This window comes from Pimephales promelas, chromosome 24 (assembly GCF_988280905.1).
Source record: "Pimephales promelas chromosome 24, fPimPro1.hap1.1, whole genome shotgun sequence".
Taxonomy (NCBI): Eukaryota; Metazoa; Chordata; class Actinopteri; order Cypriniformes; family Leuciscidae; genus Pimephales; species Pimephales promelas.
In genome coordinates, this window is record NC_142792.1 from 653443 (window position 1) to 670966 (window position 17524).

At 40.3% G+C, this 17524-nt stretch overlaps 1 protein-coding gene across 6 annotated transcripts in view; it reads right to left on the reverse strand.

Moving 5' to 3' along the window:
- Positions 1–17524, reverse strand: part of ptn (pleiotrophin) — a 67165-nt gene that overhangs the window by 7031 nt on the left and 42610 nt on the right. For 4 of the 6 annotated variants that reach the window (XM_089126602.1, XM_089126601.1, XM_089126603.1 and 1 more), the window contains 2 exons: positions 4781–4869; positions 3209–3412 (listed from right to left, as the gene is read on the reverse strand). In XM_089126602.1, coding sequence (XP_088982728.1) covers positions 3209–3412; positions 4781–4869 — 293 coding nt within the window. The remainder of the gene's footprint in view (positions 1–3208; positions 3413–4780; positions 4870–17524) is intronic. The other 2 variants (XM_089126605.1, XM_039660624.2) reach the window with 1 other exon arrangement.

Here is a 17524-nt window from a genome sequence, read left to right on the forward strand (position 1 = left end):
TACAAGAAGGTTCATTATTAACTACATTAGTTAGCATGAGGCACAGCATTTTTTCAAGGATAGCCCCTTGAGATGAACCATTTCATTTTCGAGGGGGTCCCTTCTTTAAAGGAGCTAAACGCAAGTCTCTGAGTTTTTGCAGAACTACGCCCCCTCTGGCGACAAGCGAAACTGCAACCAGAGCTGTGCGCGTTCATGGAGGAACACACACACACATACGCACGTTTGCACGAGCTGTTCATAACTAAGGAGCATCAGCCGCACACTGTGCGGCACACATCTTTTGTTACAGTCATAATGAGGTAATACAGTAATAAATCTGCAAGTCATAAATATATGAAAGGAAAGGCATTCGAGTAAATTACACACTTGTGTGAGAGGGGGAAACGGGGGTAGTAGAAAACTTCGGTTTTTGTTTCCATCTATCTCCCTGTGCTTACTGTATCCACTTATGATTGAATTATTATGGAAACACGTTCAGTTATCACTTTGTATAGGCTATGACCCGTTTGAGCCCTAGAGAACACCGGAGATCTCTCCGTTTGTTGAAAGCTTCCCGATGTTGACTCTCGTCTTATTCCGACACATGGCACTGGACAGACAGAAGTTTTATTTTCTGTCTCACGTGGAGTTTGCGTTGGGGTTTGTAATGAGCTACAAGCCGGTCTCTTTCCGCGCCATATACAGATTTAATGAAGTGCACGTCACCGAAAGCAACAGATATGAGCTGGATTTTATTAATCATCGGCTAATTTCAAAATCAGCAAAGACAGCAATAAGAGAGATCGGCAACAGAACTGGTAAGATCATTTCATTTCTTTACTTTTAATGAAGATGGTAGTGTTAAGCGTCTGCGACTTACTTTCACTAATTCACTTTGATTTGCGATAGATTGCGGCGCTTGATGAAGGGGCTCAGCTCAGCTGCTCAGGTGATGCGCGTCGTCATTCATATATGACTAAAATATCATGACATATAGCTTGGTTTCAACAACCATGCATTTACACTTGTCCAGTTTCGTCTGGAATACGGCACAGACCACGTCCTCAAGTGGTTTGAGCGATCGAATTCAAATCCGTCTCGAATGCGTTTCGGAGGGCATTTACACCCTGGTCTTTTCACGATCGAATAGCTATCCGATCACAGAAGACACATGAAGTGACCAGGTGTAAACAGCCCCTTTGAATCCATCGTCTACTTTTGTGGAAAGCTGACTAGAGTTGTGTCGCTCGAGTTGTCTTCTCTGATACGGAGAACGGCGGCGAATAGCTACACGAACCTGCCAGACATAGCCAGGCGAGCGTGAACGCGCATGACGTCACGCCCAGTCTCAGATTCGAGCCCGAATCCCTCTTATATATTTCACTGTACAGGGTTATAGAGGCGATCGCAGTGATCAAAGAAGGGCTCATTCAGCCCATCAGGCGATTGTTTAAGCATGTATGGGTTAGAAAACGGCTATTTTTAACATGAAAAGTTGCGCAATGCACCTTTAAAACAAACAAGATCATAATAGAAATTCATAAATAAAGTAAATACAACACAGGACTATTACGAACATTTAGATACATTGACATTTATTGCTAACATTAGTTAATGCACTGTGAACTAAAAATGAACAGCTGTATTTTAATTAACTAACATTAGAGGTATACTTCAGGATTTAGCATTGAGCTTTGTATGAGTAGAAAGCCTGTAGTGTTTTCAAATTAGCGTGCTCTCCTCCCTCATATCCCCCAGAGACGAGAGATTCGTGTATTTTTGGTCTAAAATCATCATTTTTGTGTCATGGCGGCGATCTCGAAACACATTTTCGGGCAGACTCATCACGGAGACTCACTAGAAGCCTAGACTTGTTGTTTAACGACTGCGCTCTGTCACCGGTAGGCGTGGCCTCCTAGGGCAGCAAAGCAAGTGCATTCTGGGAGTTGTAGTCTTTCATCCACATCAGCCAAAAACACATTTTCTGGCTTTTCTCAGTCTAGAAAGCTCCAAATTCAAAAATAATTTCACATTTCTTCTACATAAATGACCCATTCATCTTTCCAGAGGTGGAGTGTCGCTTTAACAAATACTGTAACGACTGTATTGCTCATTGCTAGTTAATACATGAACTAATGTTAACTAATTAACCGCATAGTAAAGTGTTACCGAATCTGCATTATAAAATACACTGTAAATGCAAAACCATGCATGCAATCAACATAAAAGCTACATTTATCGTCTCAAAACATGTTCCCGGTGTAATCATCAGTGCATTTTTGTCTGAAAGTTTTATTCCTCCACCATCTGTCACACAGAGGAACTTTTCACCACGCAATAACTCCCAAAAGCCTAAAACCACACTTTTTTCTTGTTTCACTTGGAAACACATCCGATTATGGAAGTAAAATGGGTTTGCAAACTTCACAAGGCAAAAGAAAACAACACAGACTATATTAAATACAGGTTCACTTCGAGGATTGTGCCGAGCGCGGTTCGTTTTGCGAGGTGAATTATTGGCTCGAGACCATCGAAACGCAATTTTATACGATAAACAATTTAGTGTGTTGTGTTGTAATGTAAAATCCGGATCCTGAAGTAAAGCTGTCGTTCCTCGTCTCATTTCATCCTTCAGTCCATGTGTCGAAGCGATATCTCTCGAGTGGACGAGGGTTAAACTGCTTCAATCGAGCACAAAATCGTCTCTAATGACATATTTAAAGGCAGAGAGAATGTAATTACAGGCGGCGGCCCCGAATCAAGACCCTCAGAAACGAAACAGAGCTCTTATAACTCGGGAGAATAAATTCTGCACGAGACGTTTGGACACTAAACTACACTGACACGACTGCTGAACTACACAGGGGATTCATCACTCGATGATCATGTTTTATTAAGTTTGTGATTTCTGATGTTTCTTCAGAGCGAGACTGTCTGACAGAGAGATTTCCGAGAGAAACACCCCACTGTTTCAGGGTTTGCTGATAGTTTGTGTATACCTACAAATCCTGAGGGAAGGTAGCATATGCTCTCTCACACACACACACACACACACACACTGATATATTCTGCCAGGTTGTGTCTAGGTCTCACTGTCTTTTCTGACGAGAGATTTCTGCGAGATTCTCCATCTTGTTACTCCAAAACACAGGCTTATTTACCCTGAGCCCTGTGTGTGTATGTGTGTGTGTGTGTGTTTCACCTGTGGGTGTGTGTGGCTTCTCACCTCCAAACTGCTTTTTCCAGTTGCAGGGGATCTTGCAGCGCTGTGTTTTGATGGTTTGCTTGCAGTCGGTGCCGGTGCGAGTGCCCTCTCTGGTGCCCAGGCCACAGTCGCCCTCGTTAGCCACACACACACTCCACTGCCACTCGCCACAGTCAGATTTACGCTCTTTCTTTCCTGTCAGAGAGGGTGCGCACACAGTTTCAGCTGTACGGATGAGAGAGAAAGTGTGTGTGTGTGTGTGTGTGTGTGTGTGTGTGTACGAGTTTTCCTTTTTTCCTCCCCAGGTCTGGTGTATCATAAGTCGGCTGGTTTTTGTGACTTCTTTCATTTGATTGAAAATAATTATTATTTGCCTAATTTATGTTCTTATTTATTTATATATATATATTAGTGCTGTCAAACGATTAAAATATTTAATCGCGATTAATCGCATTAATGTCATAGTTAACTCGCGATTAATCGCACATTTCTATCTATTCTAAATGTCTTTTGATTTCTTTTTGTTACATTATTTTTTTCTCATTTTAACGCTCTTGTCAACATGGAAAAGTGGATCGGCTTGTTTAGTGCAAATGTTTTTTTTATTATTATTATTGAAAATAACATTGGAATAGTGTTCAATTTCATACTAACATATATCAATAATCTCTCACACCATGTAACACTGTCTATCAATAAAAGAGTGAAAGAAATACTGACGAGGTCCTGATATTGACGAGGGGGTGGAGAATTCGCATCATCTGTGTGTGTGTGTGTTTGCTTGGCCATCATCAAGTGGTGTTTCAGACGTGCTGCGATGATGATCGCTCAGTTCACAACGACCACACACACAGATCACTTGATCTTGTCAATGGGACAATTTGGCAACTTTTTAAAAGTAAACTTTCTATTCATAATCTTAGGGCATCCATTTCGGCGTCTCAGGCTCGTCATCCACTCAAAACGTAACGTTACTATTTGGCCGGCTCGCAAGCCCAAACGAGTGTGTGCGGCACAAAACGTCCCCGCGCTGCGCTCTGAAACACATTCATTTCAATGACTTGCGCCGCGCGAGGACGTCTTGTTGCTTCTTCGACCAAAGCGCGAGCGGATCTAGACCATAAACAAAACAACAGGCACACTGCAAACACACGTTTGGGCTTGCGAGCCGGCTTTGAGTGAATGACGAGCGCGAGACGCCGAAATGGATTGAGGACACATGCCGCGAACTGTTGCAAAAGCATGTGAAAAAACTACAAAGTTTGCTAGGACAAAAAGACCGTTAATCGCGCGATAAAAAAATTAACGCCGTTAAAATGGGTTTGCGTTAATGCCGTTAATAACACGTTAAACTGACAGCCCTAATATATATATATATATATATATGTCTTTTTGGCCAATCATTGCACATAATAAATATGTTCACATGTTGTTATTCACTCTTCCAGTATTTTAATGGTGACATTTGTTTAAGGGTGGCCTAATGTTCCTCTTGTAATTCCCCAGACTTGTAAAAACAGTGCAGGGTCGTAACATTAATGACACAGAGCAGTGTGTGGTGATATAAAGCAGTGTGTGGTGATGTTCTGTTACCTTGTTTCTCTGTTTTCCCACCATCTGCCAGTGTCGTCGTGACAGTCAGGAGGGCGAGCAAAGCCACACAGACCCACTGCTGCTGCATTCTGGGGGAAAGATAAATGCACATTAAAGTGTGCAGTGTGGGATTTTTAGTGACATCTAGTGGTGAGGTTGTGAATTGCAACCAACAGAAGTAACCGACAGGAAGTGATGTCGTGCGGTGGCAGACAGGAAGTGATGTCGTCGTCTGAGACAGCAGAGTAGCCAGTTAAGCAATGAGGTTTCTTTACAAAGATAAATAAATTAATTCTGTTTACTTAATTATCCAGTAAAACGATATATTATTGTTACTTGTTCATCGTGTCAGTGTTTTATTCGCTGACTTCAGCAGCTTCATACCATGAAGTTTGTCCATTTAGGGCCACCGTAGAAACATGTCGATATAAGCGGACCAGCGGTTCTAAAGTAAATAAAACATTATGGTTCATTATGTAAGGTCTTACACCACTGAAAACATAGTTATGTTTATGATATTGCATTTGTCAACAGATCCTCCTAAATATTACACACTGCACCTTTAAAGCTATGGCTCATAATACAAAAAAACACACAAATATCTCTACATGCAAGTGCTTCATTATCATACACCCAAAGACTATCCTCTTTCTTTCAGTCTCTCTCTCTCCGTCTCTCAGGAGGGAAAGTAAAGGTGGGTTGAATAATTAGAAAGCAATTTTATCCCGAACGCTCGACTGCACTTCAGTTACAGTAGCAGTGCAGCCCATCGGCGACATCACCTCCATTTCAATTACTTATGAGCCTCTCTCTCTCTCTCTCTCTCTCTCTCTCTCTCTCTCTCCTTTCTCTTCCTATTTCTGGTTGGCTGATTTCCTGCTGTGCCCATAAGCATTCCCCAGTTCTGCCTCGTGTACAAGTTGCTCAGTCACTTTCGCTCATCAGTTTCATAAACTTCTTAGACTATAGTCTTGAAAGTTAGCCATCTAATTTTTCTGGTTCTAACATTTTTAAAGTCAGTCATCAAAAGGCAGTCTCATTTCAATCGAAATATAAGACTGACATCTGGTCTCACTGCTAGTTGGTCAAACTAGTTCTTAAAACACAGTCTTAAGGTGAATTAGTTTATGCAACTGACCCCAGCACCCGAAAAAATGCTGGGTTGTTGGGTCATATATGGACAAACCCAATCATTGAGTTTAAAAATGCAATTTAAAAAAATTAAACCAAGGCTTGGATTTGTTCATATTTACCCAATCATGGGTTAACATTTTTTAGAGTGAGGTGAATGCGTGTTGTGACTTTGTTTTTAAACATGAAAGTATTTATACATCATGCTATATGTAATGTGTTGTTATGCAGATTTCAATTAAAAATATTGTTTTACAGTAATGAGAAACTAATAAAACTTTACAATAATGTTCATTGGTTAAATACCTTAATTAACATGAACTAATGAACAACACTTCTTCAAAATGTATTTATCTTAGTTAATATTAATTAAAAATGTACTAATATATTATTAAAATCAAAGGTTGTATTTGTTAATGCACAGTGAACTAACATGAACAAACAGCTGTATTTTATTAACAAACACTAAAGTATTAACAAATGTTAACTAATGAACCGTATTGTAAAGTAATACAGTGAAAATCACCAGAATTATGGGAGTTAGATGCAAAAGTAAACCACCCTGATACATTATAATAGCAATTATAATTTAGAAAGAAAATGTGCTGATATCAGAATTGAAACAAAAACGAGGCCCGGTGATGTTTCTGCGAGATTCGTCCCATCGTTTCTGTCTCTATCAGTGTGTTAATCACAGTGGACGTGTCTCTCACACACACCTGAGCTGTTCCACATCAGTCAGACTGTGAAATCGTCAGCGCCACATAATAACCGTGATTTCAGTCAGATGGGCAAAAACCTGCCAATCAAACACTCATGAGTCCTGACATATAAATCGCTCCGGATCGTTCAGACGTAATCTGCCCTCCAAACCCTGATTAGCAACACTGCAAGTGATTTTTGTGATACTGGATAAGAGAGAGGATTAGCCGCGAGTGAAGTGACAGGGGCATCGAGATGTGAGGACTAGACAGCAGGGTTAGGTGTCTTGTGGAGTCCAGTTCAATACCCGAATGTCAACCGAACTGATTTAGCAAACGAGATTAGCATTTACAGTTAGGGAAGTAGAATTAAAACTCTATTCATTAAAAGAAACTGCTGTTTTAATGATGCATTTCATTTATTAGTATGATTTGCGTAAGGAATAATTGACGGCGGGCTGATGAATTATTAAAATAATGCATGTGTGTGCACTATTTTTCTATAATTCGACTGATGTATTTCTTGACATTTGTCAGGTTTTTGTCCTTAAGACACTCTTGTGTGTAGGGCATCTCATTCCAAACCTCTTTTGCTAATTCAAAGAGCTCATTAACAGAGGCATGAGCGACTGATAGCAGACTAGCAGCCCGGTCTCGTCCCAAGGCGTCATATAGGTGACCCTTTTGAAATGGCGTCTACATCCAACGCACGTGGCACCCTTTAGCATCAATATGAAATTCACTTTCAGCAATTACATCCAGAAGGCGCCTCCTAGTGGTCTAACCCTAACACTACCCCAGACCTAAACCTGCCCATAACCGAAGCGTGTTATATTGACGCGAAAGGGTGCCATGTAGGGCTGGGTAATAAATATCGATTTCTCGATATTAATCGATTCTCATTTTTACGAACCGATATCGATTCTTAAATCTCAAGAATCGATTAGTCATCCTGTTTCATTTGAATGAATGGGACATTGTATCGCGGCTAATAACATAACGTAAGTAACATAACATAAGTATTCATAACGCTTAATTCCTCTTCGAGTCAACTTTCAACTCATGAATTAACTCTTCAAGTCTGAATTTTTCCCCATCCTGCTAGATAGACATCATGAATCTTCACGTTTAACCTCTGCAGACCCTAAAGGAAGTCCACTAGCGTCACATGACAAATGACTCGTGCTTTCTCACAAACCCCTACAGAATGAAGACCTGAGGGGGGTCGGCTGTGTGTGTGTGTGTGTGTGTGTGTGTGTGTGCACTGAGGTAAAGCTGTTATCCCACTCTAACACTCCATTAGCTCATTGATCAGTGTAAAAGCAAGAGGGAGAGTGACAACGTGATCCATCAGAGTGAAACGTGCACACACACACACACACACACACACACACAAAATGACACTGTACTCGTTCGTTCGCAATTGACTGATTTCTGTAAGCCTGGTGCATTGGCTCTTAAAGGGCCGGTTCACACAAAAAAACCAAACACTGTTATCATCAACTCACCTTTATGTCACACAAAACATGTCATTTCTGTGCAAGTTACTTTTCCATAGAATGAAATTGGATGTAACCAGTTGCCAAAAGCTCTACCAAAATGTAGCTCTGATCCTCACACAAAGCTATCATATGACTTATATATATATATATATATATATAAATAGTGTAAATCTTCTGGACTGCTGTTCTGCGTGACGGTGTGTTTTCCGTGTGCTATGATTGACGGGTTTTATCCACACTGAGTCGGAAAAGCTTCATGCTTGATCCAGTGACTCTGACTCAGACCCAAACCCAGATTTGTATGGTTTTATCTGTTTGTTTCAGTGATCAGGGGGTGCAGCTTAGTGGAAAAACCACAAGACGTTCTAAAGAAAGCAGATGAAAGACGAATGAAATATGATCTTTAGACTGGGAAAACAGAGAGTGGTGTCAGTCAGTCGATACTGTTCTTCTTATACATTCTCAGATACGTTCTTATAGTAAGTTATTTGGTCTTTATTACTGTTCTGAAAACGTTAGCTCTACTTATACATTGTTAAATATATATACATTTTATTTGGAAAGGCATTAATTACAAATTTAGTTGTTCAAGTACATAGGTAGGGATGGACGCAGAACGTTTAGACGAGTTTGTCCATATTGGTTTATGGTACTTTTTATTTCTGAAAAGCTTTAGTTGGATGTTCGTCTAATATTTTTTAAATGTTCCTACTTGTTTTAGAACGTTCAGAGTACATTCAAATGTAACGTTCCATTAATGTTTGAAGGATGATGAAATGGAATGTTCCCTTAAGAAACAGTTCCAAAGAAACTGCCATTCCGTTTTCAAATGTTTAAAGATAAAATGGAATGTTCCCTTAGCGTTTGTATAACCAAGAATTTCTTTTTTTTAAACATAAAGGAAATTCAGAGAACCTTCATAAATACTGTTGTCATAACTTAACGGAAACGTTAGCAAAACGTTCTTAAAATATTTTTCTTAGCGGTGTCTGTACTCAAAGCAAACACACTGGTAATTAGTTATAAGCTATATTATATTACATAACTACATTGTTTTTTCTGCTGTTAACACAAGAACCTGTCACCAAGTCATCTTAATTCAGAGAACCAGAAAATTGACAGCGCATATCACAACATTGAGGCGCGTCTGTGAATTTCTGCTTGCGTTCATCTGCTTTACTTAGTGACAATTATAAGTTTAAGAAGCACAGACGTGCTGCGAGATTTACTGGGCTGAAATTCAGTTTGGTGTGAATCTATAAACATAACACAATAAATATTAAACAACCATAGACAGACAAGCAGACAGGCAGTGCGAGCCACAGGACAGCTGCTTTAACATGAATCACACCAAGATTTCATCATTTCATTCTCTGTGAATTACTAAAATTACGGTTTATTCTTCCTCGGATAACTGATATTATCCCATTACACCGCTCAACGCAATACACTAGATTTACTGAAGTGTGTTTGAGTGCAAAACTCGCCTTTATGATGCTAGCATGTTGGTTTGTGATGGGCTAAAGTATTCTAGTTGGTCGCTAGGGCATTGTTATGTGGTTGCTAAGGTGTTCTAGGCAGTTGCTAGGTGGTCGGGCAGGATAATAGTATAATAATATCTGATCACTTAGTAAAGTACCAGCACAGCTCTCCTCAACGAGACGATTTGAGGATTCATTCATGTCTGAAGAACACACACACATCCGGTTACGAGTGTGTTCAGATCCCTGACCCGAATGCAGCACGCGGGCACCACTAATGAATCTAGACGAGATTCCCTTGTTTTGCTGTACTGTGGTCAGAGCGTGATCTCAGTAAACACACGCCACCAGACACAAATCAAACAAGCAGATTCATGAGAGAAACCCACGCAGAGCGACACTAAGCCTGGAGACTTACACACACTCAGACAGATGGAAGTGCCCTGGATAAAGCCGCCGGGTCTCCGATAAACCTGCCAGGCACCTGTAATCCCAAATCACTTTCACACACACACACGCACACGCAGAGCTCATAGCAAAACCCTCTCAAATGAAAAATAAATGGGATGTGTTGCAAATCGACTTTTTGACATTCGCGTCTTTCCATGAATTTCGCTCCAGAGAAAAGTTAAGCGCAGGTGACGGAGTATTAGCACAAACATCTTTCAGAATATTTCAGAAAGCACCGCCTCACCTCCATCAACCCCTGAAACACACACACACACACACAGGACGTGCTCCAACTTACACTTTTATGTTTGTTTGCAGCATATATGAACAAGAGCAATTGCAGTATTTATAGCGATAGGACAGAAAGTGTTAAAGGAGTGGTTCACTTCAGAATTAGAATAATTTACTCACACCCACGTCATCCAAGATGTCCATGTCTTTCTTTCCTCAGTCGAAAAGAAATTAAGGTTTTTGAGGAAAACATTACAGTATTTTCTCCATATAATGGACTTCAATGGGGTCCAACGGGTTGAAGATCCAAAATTGCAGTTTCAACGTGATTACGTAATGTGTGGCGCATTCCAGAGCTAGTGCAAGATTAGCATTTGTGGTTAAAAAGTATATAAATTTAAGAAAATGGCCACTGGTTTTGTCTAGATCAGACTCTTATTCGTCGGCTGGATCGTGTCGAGACTTTGAAGCTGCACTGAAACTCACATCTCAACATGACATCATGACTTTTGCGTAAACATACACGCCACTTTCGAGTCAAGTGGCGTGTTATCTCTACGCATTTTGAGCTCCGCGCGTATGTCTACGTTATTAACGTCCAAGTGATTTCGCGTGTCTGTACACGCCGTCAAATGTCCGCGCGAAATGAAGCAAAATGTAGATCTACATCTGGGTAGCGATCCTTTTCTTTCCTAGGATGGTAAGGGAACAGTCATAAATGCCATTAACCCCAGTGACGGGTTGAGGTAAGTCATATATTTATATATACAGTAATAACGTTAAGTCAACGGCGTTCATAAACACGCTGAAAAGCGATTATGCGTCTTGATGCCACGCCAAAAATGGAAATACGAATTGCCGTGTCAGACACACGCTACTTCATGAGATCAGTCTGCACATCTAGACCTTCAACCCGTTGTTAGTCCACTTTGACCCCACTGAAGACACTATATGGAGAAACCCTGGAGTGTTTTCCTCAAATACCTTCATTTCTTTTCCACTGAAGAAGGAGTAAGACAGGAGTACCTACACACCACTGCTGACTTGAGCTGCAAAGAAGCTCTGGCCGCCCTGTTATGGACACTTGTCAAAAAGTAAGGCGAAGCTTGTTGACGCTTTGGCCACTCTGACGTAGCAGTTCGATCATGGGAGAAGAGAAGTGTCCGAACATGAAATGTAAACAGAAAAAACTAACAATACATTGACACTAGAAACCTTTTATAATGACAGCATTTTTTACAAGTTTTGGTCACATTTGGTCGAAAAAAAAAAATAATTAGCAATTATTATTATTTGCATCTAGTGCAATTTGGTCAAATCAATGTTACCGTAAGCATTCCCGCTTAAAACGAGCATTCGTAAATAGTTACTATCCAATAAAAGTTACGCTCATCCTCAAATGTGTATCACTGCATCATTATGGATCATGGCGAAGTTGTCGTGTTTGGTGCCTCTGTATTGTATTTTCTCACAACTAATGTTTTGCTAGGAACGAAAGTTTGCATCGTATGTTTCCCCCAGCGCGAAGGACGTCTATGTTCCGACTGGTTGCTGGCGTATGGGCTATATGCACGCATAAGTTCCGCATTTGACGTAAGGATGCTCGTCCATTTCCGGTTGTGTAGATTAAAGCGGAGGAAAACCGGAGAAAACGGGATTATGGCAGAGTCTTCAATATTTACTGTCCTCCCGTCTTTGAAACGAAACGTACATACGTTTAGATGTAATTTTATATATAGTTATGTTTATTTAATATAATTTTAAAAAGAAGCATAAACACAACGAGGGTTGTCTGTTTTATCTGTTTTTGTGACTAACGTTTCATTAGTATAACCATGAAGTATAAAATTCAATATAAATTCTCGGTATTGCATTGGACTCTATGATCGGCGGAAGTTATCGAGCATCCCTAATGCTTCACCGGAAATAACGCCGTGCATAGAGCCCATTGCCATTGAACCGCGTCAAAGCTCATTACCATAAAGTTGAGCTACTTTCAACTTTCTGATTGACGCTCTAGTTGCTGAAAACGCGGCAATTAACCAATTAACGCGGAATCTAGTATTAACGCGGAATTTCGCGGAATTTTACATATTTGGAATGAAATTCAGTTTTTGTGTGGGAAAAGAACGTATGTCTGGGGAAATGAAGCAAATCTGTGCGACACAACCCCTCCCGTCATTTCAGCTCATGAAGGCATCAAAACAACAGCCGCGTTTCCACTGAAAGCATGGCGAAGCGGCTCTCCACGGCTCTGCTTTCGTCGGCGAAAAAGTTAAGAAACTCGTCACACACGCACACACACACAAAGTCCCCTCCGTACACGTCTGTCTATGAGGTGCCGGACCGAGTGTGTGTGTCCGAGTCGAGAGCGCGCGAGAGAGACGAGACAGCACGCTCAACAGTGCGCGCGAGAGAGAGCGCTCGACAGTGCGTCCCAATGTGCATACTATGCCCGAAATACAGTTACTAATGTCACATACTATTTAGGATGGATAGTATGCACATTACGGCACAGCTAGAGTGTGACTTTTATTTTAACTTATATAAAACTAATATAATTATTTTTACAGGACAGTTTAAAGCTCATAACCATATTTTGTTGTTACTTGGAGTACTTAGAGTGCAGTGTTATGTTGCATCATGCAGTATTTGTCATTTTAAGAGTAAATGCCTATTTTATTTGTGTACATTTTAATCATTAACATTAAAAGCAACATTAAAAGCTCTTTTTACAACTAAAATAACAGTAAAGGGTTAAAAAAAACTGAATTCCCAAAAATTAAAACAGAAAAAACGGAATTTGCAAAAATTAAAAAAATAAATAAATAAATAAAACAGATTTTATAGGGCCCTACATTACATCTAAACCAACAATATGTTCATTAGAACCAATACCTACTTGATCTGCTCAACTCTGCTCAGTCCTGCAAAATATTTGGATTCAAGATTTGGACCCCATCATAGCACAGGACCAGGGCTTGTTAATATTACAAATGACTTACAACTAGCTTTAGACCAGGGCTGCATCTCAATACTAGTTTTACTTGATCTTAGTGCTGTGTTTGACACTATAGATCACTATATACACTATTAATCAAAATTACACTAGTTTTTCGGGACAAGCGTTAAGGTTGTTTAGATCGCACCTATCAGACGGCTACCATTTTGTTCGTTTAAATGGGGAATTATCCAATTGAACATCAGTAAATTATGGAGTGCAGCAAGGCTCTCTTTTAGGCCCGCTGCTATTTTGGTAATATTATTAGAAAACGTGGAATTATTTTCGACTTTAATGAATAAAATGATCCTCGGTTATATATTTAATGACGATGTGTATTGTGAAAAGCACACAATTAATGTGAATTGAATATGCTGAGAGAACAATATTGAATTCAATGATTTCTAACAATGTTGCATTTCATGCTGCACATGATATATTTTAAAAACAACAGGAAGTATTTTTGTTTTTCATCTACTGACGCCAACACAACGAAAACTTCTCTTTGACTTAGATAACGTCCTTTAGCAGCGAAATCTTGGGCATCTCTGTATCTCAAACGTTACATATTGGATTGTCTTGTGAGTTTTTCTCGGGCTGATGACAGATGGTGCATTTGGAAGCAGGTGCGTGAACAAAGCAATTACATCCAAAATAGAGCAACGGCTTCATCATTAACACCCCCACCCACATCCCTCACCTCTTCATACTTAAAACACAAACTCTTTCAGGGCATTTTAAAGTTTTATCCTGGTTATGTAAAATGATTCATGCCCATCCCTGTGGTGTTTATCAGTTAATTGAGAACAAAGCGAGAAGTAAACTTACAAAGTCCAATTTAGTCGAACTTACACCTACACTAGATCAGTGTTTACACCTGTTTTAGGTCAAAATTACACCTGGCTGATTTACTTTAGTGTTTCATTTGTTAGAGAAAACTTCACAACCATTCACTCATTGGCTACAAAGACATGCCACGATATTTGATGTATTTATCATTATTTTGCACTGCTATTGTTTTAAACAACTGGCATGATGATCCAGTGGTGTTGGTGACACAGCGCCCCCTGCAGGCGTAATAAATCCCCAATGGCAGAGGAAAGAATCGCCTGGCCATTTTTAACATACTCTATATCCATAGCAACGCTGAAGGCAAGGGTTTTAAGGCTAAACCCTGAGGCCTCTTAGACAGCTTCCTTAAATCAAGCAGAAACAATCGGCCGTTCATTACAAACCCCACAATCTATGAAGAAAAAAAGTATGAAAAAAAAAACACACAATTTCTGAAATTCAGATGAAAAATGCGGTCCTTATCAATGTTTATTGAGCTTGTCAGGCTGTTTCCAACACACACACACAGGTTTTGATGTTTTATGAGGATTTCCCATAGACATAATTATTTTTATACTGTCCAAAAGAATGTCATGAGGTCAAAATTAACTCGTAAATATCCTTGAGAGATTTGGTTCCCATAACTTAGGGAATACCAGGTACACACACACACCTCCAGACGTCAGAGCTCACCTAACTCATATTTTTATGTTTGATTGCACTCAGAAACATTGTAAGAGTTCCTCACAGGTAGAATTTTATTAAGCTCAACTAGCAATTCAACGATCTCAGAGTCTATAATACCGAGATAATAATCAGTATGGCATTACATTTACATAATTCTGTCACCTTGAAATGCAATGTAAGACGCTTTGAATAAATGCATAAATGTAAATAGTACTTGGAGAACGCTATCTGTGCACAAAACATTGTATTACCATTTTTGATAACTCTTCAAAAATGTATAGGATGGTAATGGATATGACAATGCTAATGTATTTGGTATAGATCTGCTATGACATACTGCTTCAGCACAAATAGCATAGAAATACCCGCAGCAAATTTTTCTTAAACGTATACATGAGTGTGTTATACACATTTTTTTTTACTTTTATTTTGGATGCGATTAATCATTGCACAGCCCTAATATATATATATGTCCATAGTTTCATTTAGTAAGTTTTATATCCTGCTACTGTTTGGGATGGTGGACTCTCACAGTCAGCTTCATACTAACGGAGGAGTTACGTTATTTTTGGTCAGCACTTGGAGAAAGTGTGAAGAAGAAAGCGAGCGACATAAAGGGAGAGAAAGAGTGGGTGGGCTCTTTAAAGATCATCCCTCTCCGTGGGGCAGCGGGCTTTGAACGCGCACACAAACACACTCGCAGTGAAGCCGAGGTCATTGTTTTTATCCCACAGCAGGTTCTTCTAACTTCAGCTGCATATCAGAAGTCTAAAAACGGCGAGATTGAGAGAGAGGTGTGCAGAGAAAACAGGCGTAACTGTGGGAGGCTCTGATGACCCCTCGATTCATCTCGTGTGCTTAAAGGGTTTGTTCTCCCAAAAATGAAAATGATGTCATTAATGACTCTCCCTCATGTCGTCCCAAGCCCGTCAGACCTTCAGAGCACAGTTTAAGATATTTTAGATTTAGTCCGAGAGCTTTCTGTCCCTCCATTGAACATGTGTGTGCGGTACGGTAGAACCAGAAGACAACACAATGCTGAATAAAGTCAGAGTTTTTGTCATTTTTGGACCAAAATGTATTTTCGATGCTTCAAAACATTGTAATTAACCCACTGATGTCACATGACTACTTTGATGTTGTCTTTATTTCCTTTGTGGACAAGGACAGTATACCGTACACACATTTACAAAGGACTCTCAGACTAAATCTAAAATATCTTGAACTGTGTCCCGAAGATGAACGGAGGTCTGAGGGAGACTCATTAATGACCTAGTTAGTGAACTAACCCTTAAAGGGAAAATAACACTTAAGGTGCTTTATTTACAGGCCAGCGTTTGTTGGTGAACGACTACAGTCGTGTGTTGTAGGTGGACGTGTCCCCGATAATCTTTCCTAAACCCCTCTCTTCCCCGGTTGACAAATTCCGGCGTCTGTCTCGTCTGTTTGGGGAGATATCAGCCAAGACAGCTCGACTTTAATCCCGATCTTATAATCTTTCAGATTAGTGATACCATCCGTCTCACCACTTTTTAAACCCGCTCATTAATAGCCACGTGAGGGACCCAAACATGTTCGTTCGAATGTTCAGTCATCATTTGCTCGTTTCCTTCTAAACCTGACTTTCAATTTTCTGTCGAAGAAATGGAAGGTATTTACTCTCAAAATGAGAGTATAGTCCATACGACTCATGCACAACATGCACACATAGTTCGCAATCACTTTGTGGAATTATTTGCTAAAATCTATGCTAATGCTATGGTCCTTCTAGAGCAGAATCTTGTAGGACTTTCAAAGAAACTGAATGTCAGAATGGGAAAGAAAGGGGATTTAAGCAATTTTGAGCGTGGTCTGAGTATCTGCTCAGTTACTGGGATTTTCACACACAACCATTTCTAGGGTTTACAAGGAATGGAGTGAAAAGGGAAAATCATCCAGTATGCCGCAGTCCTGTGGGCGAAAACGCCTTGTTGATGCGAGCGGTCAGAGGAGAATGGGCCGACTGATTCAAGCTGATAGAAGAGACACTTTGACTGAAATAACCACTCGTTACAACCGAGGTATGCAGACAACACACACAACCTTGAGGCGGATGGGCTACAACAGCAGAAGACCCCCCCGGGTACCACTCATCTCCACTACAAATAGGAAAAAGAGGCTACAATTTGCAAGAGCTCACCAAAACTGGACAGTTGAAGACTGGAGAAATGTTGCCTGGTCTGATGAGTCTGGATTTCTGTTGAGACATTCAGATGGTTGAGGCGTAAACAGAATGAGAACATGGATCCATCATGCCTTGTTCCCACTGTGCAGGCTGGTGGTGGTGGTGTAATGGTGTGGGGGATGTTTTCTTGGCACACTTTAGTGCCAATTGGGCATCGTTTAAACTCCACGGCCTACCTGAGCATTGTTTCTGACCATGTCCATCTCTTTATGGCCACCATGTCCCCATCCTCTGATGGCTACTTCCAGCAGGATAATGCACCATGTCACAAAGCTCCAATCATTGCAAATTGGTTTCTTGAACATGTCAATGAGTTGACTGTACTAAAATGGCCGTCACAGTCACCAGATCTCAACCCAATAGAGCATCTTTGGGATGTGGTGGAACGGGAGCTTCATCCCACAAATCTCCATCAACTGCGAGATGCTATCCTATCAATATGGGCCAACATTTCTAAAGAATGCTTTCAGCACCTTGTTGAATCAATGCCACGTACAATTAAGGC